The sequence below is a fragment of the Buteo buteo genome, chromosome 1 (genome assembly GCF_964188355.1).
Source record: "Buteo buteo chromosome 1, bButBut1.hap1.1, whole genome shotgun sequence".
NCBI classification, from domain to species: Eukaryota; Metazoa; Chordata; class Aves; order Accipitriformes; family Accipitridae; genus Buteo; species Buteo buteo.
The window spans coordinates 31148884-31164585 of record NC_134171.1 but is presented as its reverse complement, the minus strand read 5'-3'; the positions used below and the strand labels follow the sequence as shown (position 1 = coordinate 31164585).

Below are 15702 nucleotides of genomic sequence, written 5' to 3'. Positions count from 1 at the left end.
TTCACAAATCTGCTTCAGTGTGTGGCCAGAGCTAAAGGGGTGCGGACCTCCAGTGAGAGCCAATGAAGGGTGGCAAGAAGCAGGGTGGAGGCTTATAAAAATGGGTGCAAATGGAATCGTAATGTGTAGCCACAGTCTTTCTCTTGTACAGACTAGTTGCACAGGATTTACAAGCATTATTTCTGCCACACTTACGGCTTTGTTATTGAAGGAAGGGGATCTCCAGTAAGGAACTGTAAATACAAAGGACTGAGAAAATATTTTACATGAGAGTACAGAAGAATAGCAATTGTTTCTGATGGCCAGGTCATTAAACACTGCCTTTCAAATTTAAGTTATAAACTTAGTTAGGTTTGTACTATTTTTTGATTATCCTTTGTGATTTTCTGGGACAGGGACCGTGTTCACTGACAAACTCTGAAAATCAGTATTATAATCACTTTCTTTTAATATATTTGTTAATAATTTGAAGGGGGCACATAAACAACACTTCAGGTATCTCTAAATGTAGTTAATTTGGATCCTATAAGGCAAAAAAAATACAGGCAGCGTGGAAAGGAATGGATGGGGAAAAAAGCCTGGTTAGTGCTTCAGCACCCCACAGCCAAGGACCAGTTATTACAAGCCTGACAACCTGCTGAGTGCTTTTCTGGTCACTCCCAGGGAGCTGGAGGGGCAGCCTGCTCCCAGGGGACGGCAGCTAGGCTCAGGCAAGAGCTCAGATCACCAGCAAGTTCCTGGTGAGGAGGCAGGTCTGAGGATGAGTTAAGAAGCCAAATCAGCCAGATTAGTGGGGTACGTGGCCAGGCATGGGCCAGGCTTGAATGTAGCCCAGGTGAAGAGACCGAGCTTCTTGCACATACCTTCACTGCAGTCTAAACCAAGATTAGAGAGCTGCACTATATTGGGGAGGGAGCTGTGGGCCCATCTCTATGGTGAGTAAGGGGAAGGAGATGCAGACTCCAGAGAAGAGTGGAAGAGTGGCAGCAGAACAGCTGGTCAAGCAGAGGTGAGCCCAAATGATCTGGAACAGAGGAGTGGTGGGCAGGGCTGTTTTCCTTAACCATGAGCTAGAGAGATGGAAATTGCAAACTGGGTTCAGTCCCAAGTTAGGGAGCAAAGTTCTCTCCCAATGGCAGGACAGTCTAGTGAAGAAGAATGATGAAGAACTGATGAAGAATGCAGGAGAGAATTGCTTTTTCCTCTAATCCTCATCATCCATGTTTCTATGAGGATATTATTTACAGTGACTTTTAGCCAGACTTGTCAGAGCAGCTTGCTTAGGTCCATTACCTTTGTAGGGAGTAGACAAGGACACATCTGTGTGACAAACCATTTCTAAAAACTTAACTTCTTTTTACCTCCGTGGTTGCTATATTGTCTCCTACTCATGGTGACCTGTAGGGTCTTCTAGCTGCTGCTGTTTGTTTGGACTTGTACAAATAGGTCTGTGGGCAAATAGTATGCACTCTTTCAAGTGCCACTAAATCTGTGATATCTCCGACCACTACCACAACAGGCCTCCTACTAGGCAGTTCATCTCTCCTATAGACTGCCTGGACTTATCTTCTTTCCTAAAAGTCCCTCAGGAACAGACTTGAGACTGGGTGAGTTACTTTGATAGTGGCAACCCACACTACCTGTCATCTGTCCTACTGCCCTTTCTTCATCATATTGCACACAGATGTGTCCTTGTCTGCTCCCTGCAAAGGTAATGGATCTAAGCAAGCCACTCTGTCAGAGCAGGCTACTTGTGTCTACTCACAAATTTTCCTATTAAAAGCCCATCTGGGATCAAGTTGTGTGGATGTCTGTGCTAGAAGCAGCCTTCTCCTACTCTGTTTTCCTGTGAAGCAGGTGAAGATACACACCTGCTGTTATAGCATGTTGATCTACAGAAAATGACATTTCTGGGATGTGTCAGCTCTTCTGCACAAGTACAGACCAAGATTACAGTTGATTTGTTGACATGGTGGAGAGAAGTTTGCAATATATGACTATTCCTAGCTGCTAGAATAACCTTTTCAGCTGCAAAGTTTGGACAGCATTTCTTGAAATTCCCTTCAGCCCTATCTTGTGATGGTTTTGTTTTGATTTTTTTTTTTATTTTGAGGTAGAAAATGAGAGACATATGTCAGTTTTAAAAGCATAGTATTTTAACAGATAGCCCTTGATTAGTGAGGAGGGACCAATCAGTCAATAACCTAATTTGCTTTCTCTTGGTGTGTATACCATTGCAAGCAAAGGAGCAAGTATCTCGAATCCTGGTAGCTTGTTCTATTAGGCCAAACTATATCTGATTAGAGAGCAGGTTATGGTCTAAAGATCTCTTGCTCTCCACAGAAGTCTATGGTTACTAGGGAGGAGGTGAACCAAGCAAATTCTTCCCCTTCTCTTCCCCTCTACCCCACCTCCGAAAAAGAAAAAGCTAAAGAGGAAAATGGTTAGGCTGGAGGTAAACTGATGAAGCAAAGAGTGAAATGGAAAACATGAGTGATAGTGATGCACTGTTCTGGGCATGAGATAATGGATGGATCTCTGCTTGCCCATTATGGTGTAATGTCCCAGTAGAATAAAACCCCAGAAGTTCATAATCCAAGTTACCATAAGCAAATGTTTCTTTGCTCCTGCAAAAGAATATCAGGAAGGTTTATAATTATCCTCAGAATCTGTATAATGAATAGGGCTTTTGGTGCTGTGCTTACATTGGGAGTCAGGTTCTGGCTCAGCTGTTTGCTCACAGTGTGATTTTTCTGCTCCTTGGCTTGCTTACCCTGGTATGTAACTAGTGTTAGAGCTTTGCTGGGGCATCAGGTGCCGTGGAAGCGCAGATTGGTGTGCTGTGATTTTGATTCTTTAAGGAAGATCTTCCCAAAAGCTTATCATCAGTGATTATAATAACTAGTTTGTTCCCCTGGCAAAACAGGATTATGGCACAGAGATCAGGTTGTATTAAAGAAGTTAATCTGTTTGAAGAAACTGTAGTGTTGGAAAACTGTATTGTTTCCTATATTTTTCTTGTGGTATTTCCTGGGTGAAATTATGTGTCTTAATAATACATGTCACCTCAATTCTGTCTGAGGACTGTAATCTGTAAAGTCATGAAAATATTACTTATAAAATCAAGACATTTATATAAAAATCTTTTTTACAATATAAGGGCAATAGTGGTTCTTCCTCAAAAATATTTAGCAATGTTACTGTTAAGGTGCGGTGGTAAAGACAGAGAGGTTTCAGTCACTGACTATATACAAAATTAAATACAGGCAATGCATTAACTATTGTCCCATCCATTTTTCAGTCCAGTCCTGACAGAATGTCTGTCATGAGCAAGACTGTAGTATAATTTCACAGTTTGTTCAATCTTTGAATGTGTCACTAAGATTTAGTATCGCCAACGTGCATACCAGTATTAGCGATAAAATTGGACTGAAGTTACTGAAATTCTTTCAGTCTAAAACATGGAATGTTTTATCAGACAATGTGAACTTTTCACTATTACCTTAGGTTGGAATGTGGCTTTTTACCCTATGACTTACTCAGAACCTTGTTTCTTTGTCTAAGTGATAACTTGGCACCCAATAATTTAGTGCCTCTCCATGACTGATAAGTCAGCATAGTGCAGAAGTTGCAGTGTTGCTAGTTTTTGTGATTTTTCCTGCAGATTGAGCAATGTTGTGTATTAATAGTTTGTATATCCGTGGCAGCAGCTAAGGTTTTTGATTGAGGACCTCAGCTTTCTTAAAGATAGTGAGTTTCTAGCCTTCTTGGTTGCAGAAGAGTTTGGGAACATGCACTGCATGTGTACAAAGGATGTAGTATTCGGAGACAGATACGCATAATTCATTGTATTTAAAAAATCCTCATGAATTGTAGAGACAGACCCATGACTTTGAACGCTTGTGGCTGACAATGCTGGCGTGTAGGCGTCTTAACCTTTCTGCTGGCTTTCACATGCATGCCATTTCTACTGAGTTAAGAGATCTATGTGGTTTTGGTTACAAAAGCTTTTCCACTGTGATTAGCTTTCCTTTTGGTCTGGTTTAAGCTTGCTTATGTTCATTTATGGCATAAACATATTCCTTTCCTCCTCATCTTAAAATTCCTTTTTGAAATATCCTCAAAAACTTCTTTCTTTTTAAATTCTGTTCTAGACATTATCAAATATGGTTCTGTGCTTAAGGCCTGTGGTGTTTGTCTTAAGTGTCCTCAAAAACTTCTTTCTTTTTAAATTCTCTTCTAGACATTATCAAATATGGTTCTGTGCTTAAGGCCTGTGGTGTTTGTCTTAAGTGTTTAATTGTGATTTTAAAAAAAATACACCTCTACTGCAGAGCTCATCAGAACTCTGTTAGGAGCTGGGTGAGAGTTGGCAGAGTTGTTTGACTCCCAAGTGGTTTAAAAACACAGGTTTCATGTTGCAGTCTCTGTAACCTAGACTTCCATGGGACTCTTTGTCACTATTAATGTTTGCACTTGTCAAATGGAACAAAACAGAATAGGAGAGGAGGCTGTAAGCACCTAAAAAAGTAGGTCAATGGGCCAGCAGGTTATTTGGCCAGAAAAGAACAAGTGGCTTCATTGAATCATGCTGTAATTATTTTTCTCCTGTTGGCAGATTGCTCTGCTGTGCTTAATTTCCTATGTTAATATTTGCATCTGTATTTTAACCACTTAAGAGCCTCTGTTAGGTGCAGGGGAAGGAGAAACTTAAGTTTTCTAATCAAATAAGAAATAATTCTGGTGTCTTCCATAAAATCCATTAATGAATTTAAGAGTAGCATAAGCTTAGTTTTTAGATCTCAGCTTCCTTTTTAGAATTTAATATGCCTTAAAATAAAATTTTTCGGAAGTGGTACAAGTACGTTGTAGAGTGAATACATTTTATGTTAAGAACGTGTCGTGGTTTAACCCCAGCCAGCAACTAAGCACCACACAGCTGCTCACTCACTCCCCCCCCACCCAGAGGGATGGGGGAGAAAATCAGGAAAAGAAGTAAAACTTGTGGGTTGAGATAAGAACAGTTTAATAGAACAGAAAAGAAGAAACTAATGATGATAATGATAACACTAATAAAATGACAACAGCAATAATAAAAGGATTGGAATGTACAAATGATGAGCAGTGCAATTGCTCACCACCCACAAAAACAACTCAAAACATAGCACTGGTACCATCTACTAGGAAGACAGTTAACTCTATCCCAGCTGAAACTAGGACGGAACAGTAAGCAAGGCAGATAGAAACAGGATAAAGATGAGAGAAAAAACTGATTTCATGTAACTTAAAAATGTGGAAAGTAGCATGGTTCAAGGGAAGAAACTGTATAAATGAAATGTAATGGTGTAAAGAGGCTGGAAGTTGGTGATCACTTCTACTGGTGCTGAGGTTTTTTATGTAAGAAAAGCATTTGTCAGGTAAGTTTGGAATACATTCTTGAAAGTGTTTTTGAAGTGGGTTTTGAAAGAAGGGGTCTGTCTGAGGCAGTAGCAATAATGCAGCTGGGCAACTTTGCTAGTTGTCAGCAGCAGCTTTCTACACATTCTGGAGTCCTGAGAGTGGCAATGTCGGAGACTTGAAGAGGAGAAGACATAACTGAGAAAGCCAGGAGAGGCCCAAGTAAGAGTTTCAGCAGAGAAGGTGTTTAGCGGTATAAAGATGCACTTTGTAGGTAGCAAGTGGAAGTGAAGATGTAGATGATGTGGTTAATACGGAATTCAAAAATAAAAATGACAGCAAGATTAAAGATAGGCATGAAGTGATAGCTTAAAGCAGGGATGAAATTGTGTCAGAATATCCTGCTTATCAAGGAGAAGAGCTTTGAACCAAGGTGAATTTGGATAGTGAAATACTTGGGATATTTTTAATAAGCAGAATACGGCATTTATAAATTATTCTTGTTGGAATGATTACTTCTCTTTTATTTAAAAAAAAAAAAGTGATCATTTCAAAACTCATTGATTTTAAAACTCTCCTTTTTCATTTTTTTACAGTTCAAAATTTAATGCTTTTCTGCAGAGGAGGATACATCTAACTCGACATTGTTCTTCAAAGGAACCAGGTTTCATCCCTAAACCTCACAGTTTAACAAGTCCCAAAGTGTAAAAGGTAAAATTATATTCTTATAATTAATAAGGTTCCTATGGCTTTTAATCATCAACACTGAAGGGCTGAGTAGCAGTGTTAAGTAGTGTCTTTTGTTCTCTAGAACACAACTGAATTTGAATCTTAGAAACAGACATAGTCCTTGATTTCTGTAGTTTGCTTTAAACTTGACTGGTTTCATTGGAATTATTTCTGCAGTCTTATCCATTGGCAGTAGGAACGCTGAGAATGTTCAGCCTTTTGCGAATTTGGATGCAAAGACAGAAGGGTCAGACCTTGAAAAGTGAGAAGCAAATGTACTACAGGTGCATTTCCTGTAGCCTTTATGTTCTTTTAAGTATTTGTCTTGGATACCAAAACTAAGTTGCCAGTTCTGGTGTAGGATCTCTCTACTATAACAAGTGAATGATTTTGTTGAATTCTAGAAATTGAGTGCTTTGTTAAAGTGAAATAATGACTTTTAAATTCTGAGTCTGCATAACGAAGATGTCATTTATGTCACAAGTGAGAGTTTTCTGTATTTAGCTGTACATATGTTTTTCTTCTGCAGATTAGGGGAATAATATATCATTTGTCCTACAGAACTTTGTATTACTCTTGATCCCTATAATCTTAGGTTCCAAATTTGTTTAAAAACTAACATAGGGCTAAAAGTGTAATTAGGGCATACCTGTGTTAGTGCATACTATGCAAGCTAAATGAAATCAAATTTCAAATTGGTGTCTTTATTTTAAACTTAATTCCATGCCAGCGATGGTAGTTTGCTTTTACTGCTGAGCAGCTTGTCTGTTGTTGCATGCTTTTGACCAAAAGTCAAACATTTCTTCATAATTTACTTCCCTTGTGCCGTTTCTGGCTGGTTTTCGAATAGTGCAACTCCATTACTTTATAAAACTTGGCCAACTAATTTGAGGAATTTAATTTGTCAGTATGGCCAGTGCAATTTTTATTTTGAAGAATTGGAGTGAAGGAATGGTTTGCTTCCAGTGTGTCTTCAGAGCACTAGATTTTGGAGAATAAAGGCAAGACGAAGTTGGGCTGTATTAACTGAAGAAGTAGGTAAGAGGACTCATGGGGCATTTGGGCAAAACCACATGCACACCTTGTGATGTACCTTGAAAGAGATTGTGCTGCAGCACAGCTCTCCCACTTACTTTCCTCCTGCACTCAAGTTATGAATCTTTGTGGGGAAAAATACTAGTCTTGTGAAGCAAACCTGCATAGTATGTGGCTGTTGTAGACTCTGAGGCAGTTTGGTTGAAACATAAGCTTTCTTCCTCAGTTTCCCCATATATTAAAAAACTGGGATAAGATTTTCCTGGAACATTTTGCAGACTGTCTGGATCATGATGTTGCTGCCATATTTCTTGTGTTATTAACACTGCAAGTTCCACTGGATTTGGCACTCTCAGAAACAAACAAATCCTTCCTTCCTTCCCAGAAACTATGAGTCACTGAAGTGACTAAAACCAGCTCCTTTGAAATAAATGCAATGCGTTTTTACTATGAAGTTTGTAACATAGTAAAAATTCCCAAAGATATGCAAGTTTAACTAATATAAAACTTCTTGCTGTGTGCAGTTGTTCCTTAATCACTGACAATGTTACAATTTTGCTGCTCCATTTGAGCAGCCTCTGACAACTGACTTTTCTGTATCAAAAAGGTTTAATTGCATCAGTTTATGTTTGACTTTCACTAACCCCTGTAATTTTGGGGTACCTAAAAGTAGGTACTTGTTGAATTATATACTTATTTTAATTTTATATTCCTTCTCTCACTATTAATATTTCATTCACATTCTTTATTCAAAATCATGTGTGCAGCTGGAAAACCAAGAACTTCCTGCTGAAACTTTGTAATGAGTAAGTGATTGCTTTAGGAAATGGCCACGTTAACTAACTTTCTCACAGTATGGAGATCATATTCTAATGGGTATCTTATTGTTATCATTTCACGTGTCTATTATAACAATGTGCTCAAGAAAAAAATAGAGTAAGAAATAACCTATAGCTGTAAAATACTATATCCCAAATGCTTTCTCTTTGCACAGTTTCTAAATAGAATGTATTACTACCGAGGAGTGTATTTTACATCTGTTCAACCTTCAAAATTATGAGAGTCTTTTAGGTAAATGTTAAAATAAAAATGAAAAGCTATATCTGAATTCCAAGTCAGAAAAAGGTTTGTATTGGTTTAGTCCGGACTTACTGTGGCATTTAATAAAACAATGTTCTTTTGAACTCACTGTCATGTAAAATGAGATATTAAAGTCCAGGTTGTGATGGCAGTGGAGACTGCATTAGAGAAGGTAGGAGGGTAGAGCAGAAGGTTGGAAGAGAGAGGAAGTTAAAGAGCAGCTTATAGAGCAAATTAAAACTTCAGTATGCTCTAATGAAGATCATGTTTTTTCCTCCAGAATCACGTTTTGATATTTTTTCTTCTCTTATAGGCAAACGTACAAATGTCTACCACAAGACTAAAGTGTGATATGTTATGTTTTTTACCATAAGCACCCATAAAATGAGCTCCATTGCAGACAGGTATGTTAATAGATACTGAGAGTTTTGGGACAATTACTATTCAATGCTTTCTGTAATAATCTTTTTCTTATGGTTAATATATAGAGAATATTAATTTATGCAAAAAATAAAAGGAGTGAGTTTGGGGCTAATTTTGACAGCTGTTTTGGTAGTTGTTAGCTGTGTTGTTTTATAGTCATTGGAAATAGCGATTTTTATTCTCCTGAGATTAATCTTAAAATGTATTACTTGTTTTCAGCCATGGAACAGCACGTGTGCAAGTTGAGCTGATTTTTAATGTTTACTTGAATATTTTTTTTTTAGTACTTCAATATTTGATTAAGGAAACCAAATACATTTAAATGATTAGTGATGCTCCAGATGATAGTAAAGTGACCTGCTAACCTATTTCAAGGGAAAAGTAATAGCTGAGACATGTTTTCTTCCTGAGTCCTTGAGCTGGACTTTCTTAGCAGCTTAGGTGAACATCTGTCCTTAATATTCTGTGTATTACCATTTTTGAGCCTTCAGGAAATGCAACTTGCATCAAAGTTACTGAAAGTTAAACCTGATTGAAATAAATAACAATAAAAGCAAAGGGTAGAACTTCTAAAATGCTTGTCTGACTTGTCAGTTCTTTTAGTAAAGTTTTGTGGCATTTCACTGACACTTAAGCCTTTTGAATATATGAATTCCATTTAAAAGCTTTATGTTCATGTAGTAGCATACAAAATAATTACTTCCTAACATCACTGCTTATCGTAATGTACAATTGCTTGATCATTTATCAGTTATAAATCAGAGAGATGAGGTAAGCTTTTTAGAAAGACAGTTACTTGCCCTAAGGGAAGGAAACATGAGGATAAAAAAAATTAAGGGCTGACACACAGAGGTCAGCATGGACAGCACTAAATAGACTGAAAGCAGACAGAAGAAGTTAGTGAAATAAAATGTGAAAGTCCATTATACAGCAGTTTTGGCAAACAGAAGAACAGTTTTGACTTGACTTTTTAAAAAAAGGAAATGAAACAGAGGTGTTGTATAAAGTATACTGAGGCATCTTCAAAGGAAAACATGTCCTTATTTTGATATTTTAATACCTCTTTAGCAGTACATGGACAGTTGTCAAGCTGAGGAGAAGTTATGTGATATTTGGTGAGAAAGCAAATATAATAATTACTGTTACTGTTTGATGTTGATATTAATGCGTATCTATAAAATTACGTATGTGGATAAAGTATAGCATATTCCTCAGCTCTCTTCCATTAATAGTGCTTCAGTATTTAAGAAAAATGTGCTTTCTTACTATGTACTATGTACTTTCTTACTAAATGTTTCAAATAATTGGAATAGAAGTTGCCAATAAGTAAAAATAAATTATATATGCCCTCTCCCATGTTTTCAAAAGGATAAGGTAATGCAAATAATCAAGACAGAAACCCAAAATTAAGTAGTGTTCAATTAAGTATTTGTATAGGGTTGTAAGTTCTTACTAGAAATAGTCTGAAAATCCTTTGAGTTGTGTCAGAAATTTAAGGTTTTTTGCTTTCTCTTTAGTAACCATCCTACAAGGAGAACTTATAGCAGACTTAGTTTCAGGTTATTGATGATGGTCCTTGTGAGACATCACAGTAAAACAGTGCTTTGGTTTCTTGATGTAACAGAGATGATAAATAATGAGCTCCCACCCCACCCCATCGTGATTGGACTCCACGAGAGAAATTTTGCACTCCAACATTTATTTCTGTTTGTTTCTTTCAGAAATGATGGAAGCATTTTTGATGGGCTGGTGGAAGAAGATGACAAAGATAAAGCAAAAAGGTAAGTTTTTAAGTTATTTAAAGCTAAGAAATGTCCTATGCTTGTACACTTAAACTTACTAGGGTCATTTCTAAACAATAAAAATGTGATTCTTTTATAAATAACCATATTACTCAGCAGCATTTCTTTTACTGTTATTCTTCAGATATGTTGTGTATTTATAACTGTGGTTCAATTATTTGTATTTTTGTAAAAGGGTGCTTTATTCCAAAGGCTTAGCTTCACACCTCTGTGAGAAGGAGGAAGCCACTCTTCAAAAACGCTGTCTGAGATATACAGTAGGTGTTTTTGTGACAGTTCTCACAGCAGAAATTCTTAAGGGGCTGTTTGCGTCGGGAACCTGCCAGTAGTATGCAGCTTATTATAAGAAAGTTTATATAAAAGTTGTTATAAAACATTTTCTACTTTGTTTTTCAGAGTGTCTAGAAACAAGTCTGAAAAGAAACGTCGAGATCAGTTTAATGTACTTATCAAAGAGCTGGGTTCCATGCTTCCAGGTAATGCTCGGAAGATGGATAAATCCACTGTACTGCAGAAGAGCATTGACTTTTTACGGAAGCACAAAGGTAATTATTTGTAACAATAAAAAAATATTTGTGAATTCTTAATTTTTTAAACAATATTCACTTAGTACATAAAACATTAAAAATTTTGCAGCTCCTTTAAGGAAATTGTCGAAAAAATGTAAAGAGCTCCTGAGGAAAGACATTCTTACAATAAATAATTTAGGTAGCAGAGATATAACTATGTTTTTGCTATTTTGCAAAAGCCAGTACTAATTTTTTTTTGTCCCATAGTTGTCAAAGAAGTCTGTTTCATAAACAGAAGCATTTATTTTTTAAATAACCTTGAAGTTTTTAGTTCTGGACCAACGGAGACCTTTAGAATATAGTTGCTTCATAAGGCACAAGTTGTCAAAGTTTTGCTTCAGAGGAAAACTGCCAATTTGTTTCTGTGGAAGTACTTGCTGGAAGTACTTATTTTGATATTTAGATAAGACTAGTTTGAACTGGTTTGTCCCTCGAACATCCACATAAAGCAAGATAAATTGCTGAAAAAGCTAGTCCAAGGGAAGTTAATGCTCCTGCTCTTCATGTCGTGTATCTACACAACTGGCTGCTTTAACGAGGATGATAAGACAATGGGGCATTGTGGTCTCTAGCCAGTGTTAATGGGTGACATGCAGTGGGCATACAGACCAGGAGCATGGGCATTTTCTTTTTTCCTTTTAGCTGGAAAAAAACCCCAGAAAATCTACAAATACTTTTAGCTGAACTTTCTAATTTTCAAGACCTACCCACTGATGTATAAGCCAATGAGTGTGTGTTTGTCATTTTGTAAACTGTCATGTGAAATGTCAAAACAATGAATGTCTTTGAACATCCTTGCTATGTTTTGTTTCTCTGGTTGTTTGCATCAGCTGATGGTGGGATATACCCAGATATGTTGTACTGAAGTTCACTACAGTTATTTCTGTCACAAAAAAATTCTTCCACCAAGCGTACACTTATTTATGGCTGTTTGATATTTATGTACATAAAAAAAAATGCCTGTTCCTGCTCCTACACTTGTTCTTAATATGGCACCTTGTGGTTCATGCTGCCAAAAACAAGATTAAAATTCAGGAAAATGAACTCTTTTGCTAGTTAACCCAGTTCCCCGAGTAATTTCTGGGCATGCATACTAACTAGAAAGCAGTAGGGACAAAAGAAGCAGCTATAAGGTTATAAAATAAAATAAGTAAAGTTGTGGAGTGGATGAATAGGTATGTATTTATAAACAGTATGTGTGTCAATTTAAGGTATTTTAAGGTCTGATAAATATTTTTCCATGCTCTAGCGTGTCTCTTCCGTTAGTGTTATGGTTCAAGTGCACTAGATGTGTACTGAATAGTGCCATTAAAAGGGTAAACATAACAATTAAAATGGAAAGGGAGAGGGGAATAATTTGTGTCAGAATTCATAGATTTGGGGGTTTTTTGCCAATTAAATATTTATTATGCTGTTTTAATTCTCTGAGACACATTTGTCTCAAAAAGAAAAGCGGTATGAAGGCTCCTTTTCTGTAAAAGTTCTGCAGATTCTGAGGCCTTTGTGAAAATTGGTTCTGTTCCAAAATCATTTTATCTTGTATTGATGATTCTTATCATAAAATATAGAGTGTAGAATGAACACGTGTCAGCCAGTCAGCAGCACCAGTCATACTTTTTTCTTCAAAGTGCTTTCTGAGATTATTTTTTTTAATTTTTTTTTTTTTTTTTTTTTTAGGATAAAGGGGGGGAAAAGCAGCTCTGGAGATGGATGGTTATTAGGGCATGGTGCTTTTTTCCTTCAACTGGTGGGGCAGAGTGCAGCTTTGTGTGACTGCACATATCATATTAAGGTCTCTAAAACTCTGGCTGCCAGCGCTTAACTAGCACTGCTCTGCACTGGTTTACATTAAAATATTTTGGACAAAACGTTGGCAAAGGTCAGAAGCATATTTTGTCTCCTGAGGTGCTTGGATCTGTTACAATAAAGCAGAGTGACCCTAGCAATAAATGAATTGTTCAGCACTGATTAGCTGCTTTACTGTTGAAAATCCTACTGTGTTCAGCCACCAGGTTTGGATTAACTGCATTGCTTCTGGTTCTTCCTGGACCATTTCCACATTGGCCAGGCTTGGTACTCTGGCAGCAGCTCCAGATGAACTATCTGAGCTGGTTATTGGCCAGTGTGGATTCTGTTTCTCATTGGGAAAAAACAGCAGGCTAAACACACTGAAATTATATTAGTGAGAGCTTCTCCTTGGCTACCTAATACTGCCTACCATCTTCCTTTGAATTTGTAAACAAGAAATTTTTGAAAATGATGAAATACTGAAGAATTTTGCTGCTTATAATTACAACCAGCAGACTGATAGTCATACAACCCACAGATAAATGCTACAGATCTTGGCCCAGCTGGCAGTTTTTTTGAGGATGCTTAGTGCTGATGCAGAGTTGCTTCAGATCCAGGATTTGAAGACTGGAGTTTAATGTGCAAGTTTGGTTATGCTTCTCTGTCTGGAATTTAGCTCAGGAACGTGACCTCAGTGCCATTTATCTTTGAATACAACCTTCTGCCAAAATTTTTAGGCATTTCTCTGAAGTTACCAAGTGAAACAAGTTCTTTCCATGTTACTTTGGCTCTGTTTTCCAATATCATACTTGTTGTTCTAATTACGGGAAATGTAAAAGAACACCTGTGTTTGTGATAAGACAATTCAGAATGGTTTGTTAAGGGCATGAACTTCAGCTTTTATTTAGTATAAATCCTTTCTACTGCAGAAGCCAGAGTGACTTATTTCTGTGTCCTTTGACTTACCCCTCAGTGTTCAATACATTTGTTCTGACTGAAAAGTTGGATTTGGGGTTATACTTAGGTTATCCTTATTCTCCAGCCCACTCTTGCTGCTTTGTGATGCCATTTCAAAACAGATAGCAAAAGCCTGATCAATTTATGTCTTTTGTGAGATCTGATCATTGGAAATTCTGGTCCATCTTATTTGTTGATTTTTTTTTTTTTCCCCATCTCCGTGCAGCTCTCCACTTCTTGCCAGTTTCTTGCATGACATTGCTGTTGTTTACTCTTCTTTTAGTTAAGTCTAAATCTCTTTTGTAAAGTTTTCCCCCTTCAGTCTGGGAACCAAAATTCTGAACTGTTCCAGCCCTTTGCATATTTAACTCAATTCTGGATTTGCTGTGCTCTTTGAGCCATCTGAACTAACAAACTAGCTTACGGCCTTTGTACAGACTTGTCCTTTAGAAAGCAAAAGCCTTAAAGACACGATTTGTCTAAAATACTTGATTCACAATTACTTGTTCAAGGTTGTTCTTACAACCAGTAGTTCTGTAATGCCTTTGTTACTCATGAAAACTGAAGTACTACACTGTCTTGCTTCTTGTTGTTTCAGTTGTCAGTTGATAAGGAAGCATCAGCTTTCAGAACCTGGGTTCTGGTTTTGCTTAGCTGTTGTTTCTCTCACCTCTGTATTGGAAGTTAATCTGTGTATTTCTCAAGTCCTACAGGAATCTCTGTTCGGAATTTGTCTCTGTGTACAAATCAGACAGTAATTTTGCAGTGGAGTCTGTCATATAGCTCTTAACAGTCTTTGTTGAAAAACTACTCTTTTTTTAATATAACCTTATTTCTCTACAGAAAAGAGTGGGAAGAAGAGACAGTGACAATTTTTAGTGCAAAGGTTAGAATGACCAGGATTGGCCAAGATACTTGAGGATCAGGCGTTTCAATGACCTAAACTGATCAGGAATTTTGGCTTTCTAAATCTTTGAAAACAACACTCTCAATAAAACATTTTATTATAATTTCAGAGGAAAGAGTATTTTTCCATTGTCAAAATCTGTTACTTACTGTCATTAACGTCAGCATTACCTTGAAGTCTGGCAGGACTGTAGCACAAACTGGTAGAAGGAAAGAGAAGACAAATCTAATTATGAAATAGGGGAGAAGACATTTTCTTTTTAAGGAACAACATCTATATGTAATGAGTGAAAAACAGAGGAGACTAGAGAACCTTCTGCTATTTCCTACTGTGTATACGTAGCTTAGTGGGAAAATAACGGCTTTTGAAAGTATAAATCCTTATATTGTATATATGTTTGATTGTAGAAATTACTGCACAATCAGATGCCAGTGAGATTCGACAGGACTGGAAACCGACATTCCTTAGTAATGAAGAGTTCACACAGTTAATGTTGGAGGTATATTATTTCTGTTTTTTCTGGGAGTTGAATATTTCCTCAGTGGGAGTCATTCCATGATGAAGTTTTTCAGTTTGATGACATAACTTTTTATTTTCATATTTTAATTGTAACTATACGTTTTCATTAAGATAAACAGCCAAAATTCCTATGTATGCAGTGTAATGCAAACCAGTTTTTTCTTCTAACTGCATTTTCAATTACATAAAACATTACAATAGAGCAAGTCCACAAATGAACATATTTACTGTCAAAGTGGGTATTTTAAATTATCAATGTAAGGAAGGTACTAGTTAAATAAAGTTATGCATAAATTAAAATCTTAATTATAAAAAAGGCTCAACACATCCATGTAATGTGAGCAATAAAGTGTTTCATTTCTCTGCTTAATACACTTTATGAAAATGGTGTGTAAGCGTTACTTTGCTAAAGAAGATTATGTGAGTAGTTGGATTACTACTAGAAATAAGCTTTCAGTATAAGCTATCATTTCATTGGAAATCAGGAAAAGTAATT

The 15702-nt window shown here is 36.8% G+C and overlaps 1 protein-coding gene across 10 annotated transcripts in view; it reads left to right on the top strand.

Moving 5' to 3' along the window:
• The window catches only part of CLOCK (clock circadian regulator), a 67034-nt gene that overhangs the window by 24078 nt on the left and 27254 nt on the right, over positions 1–15702 (top strand). For 8 of the 10 annotated variants that reach the window (XR_012650130.1, XM_075026124.1, XM_075026119.1 and 5 more), the window contains 5 exons: positions 5994–6108; positions 8555–8645; positions 10386–10445; positions 10863–11011; positions 15095–15186. Coding sequence is in view for 8 of the 10 variants with exons in the window: in XM_075026124.1 (XP_074882225.1) it covers positions 8599–8645; positions 10386–10445; positions 10863–11011; positions 15095–15186 (348 nt within the window). In the remaining 2 variants the exon portion in view is untranslated. Of the gene's footprint in view, positions 1–5993; positions 6109–7034; positions 7165–8554; positions 8646–10385; positions 10446–10862; positions 11012–15094; positions 15187–15702 lie in introns of those variants that run through there. The other 2 variants (XM_075026095.1, XM_075026134.1) reach the window with 2 other exon arrangements.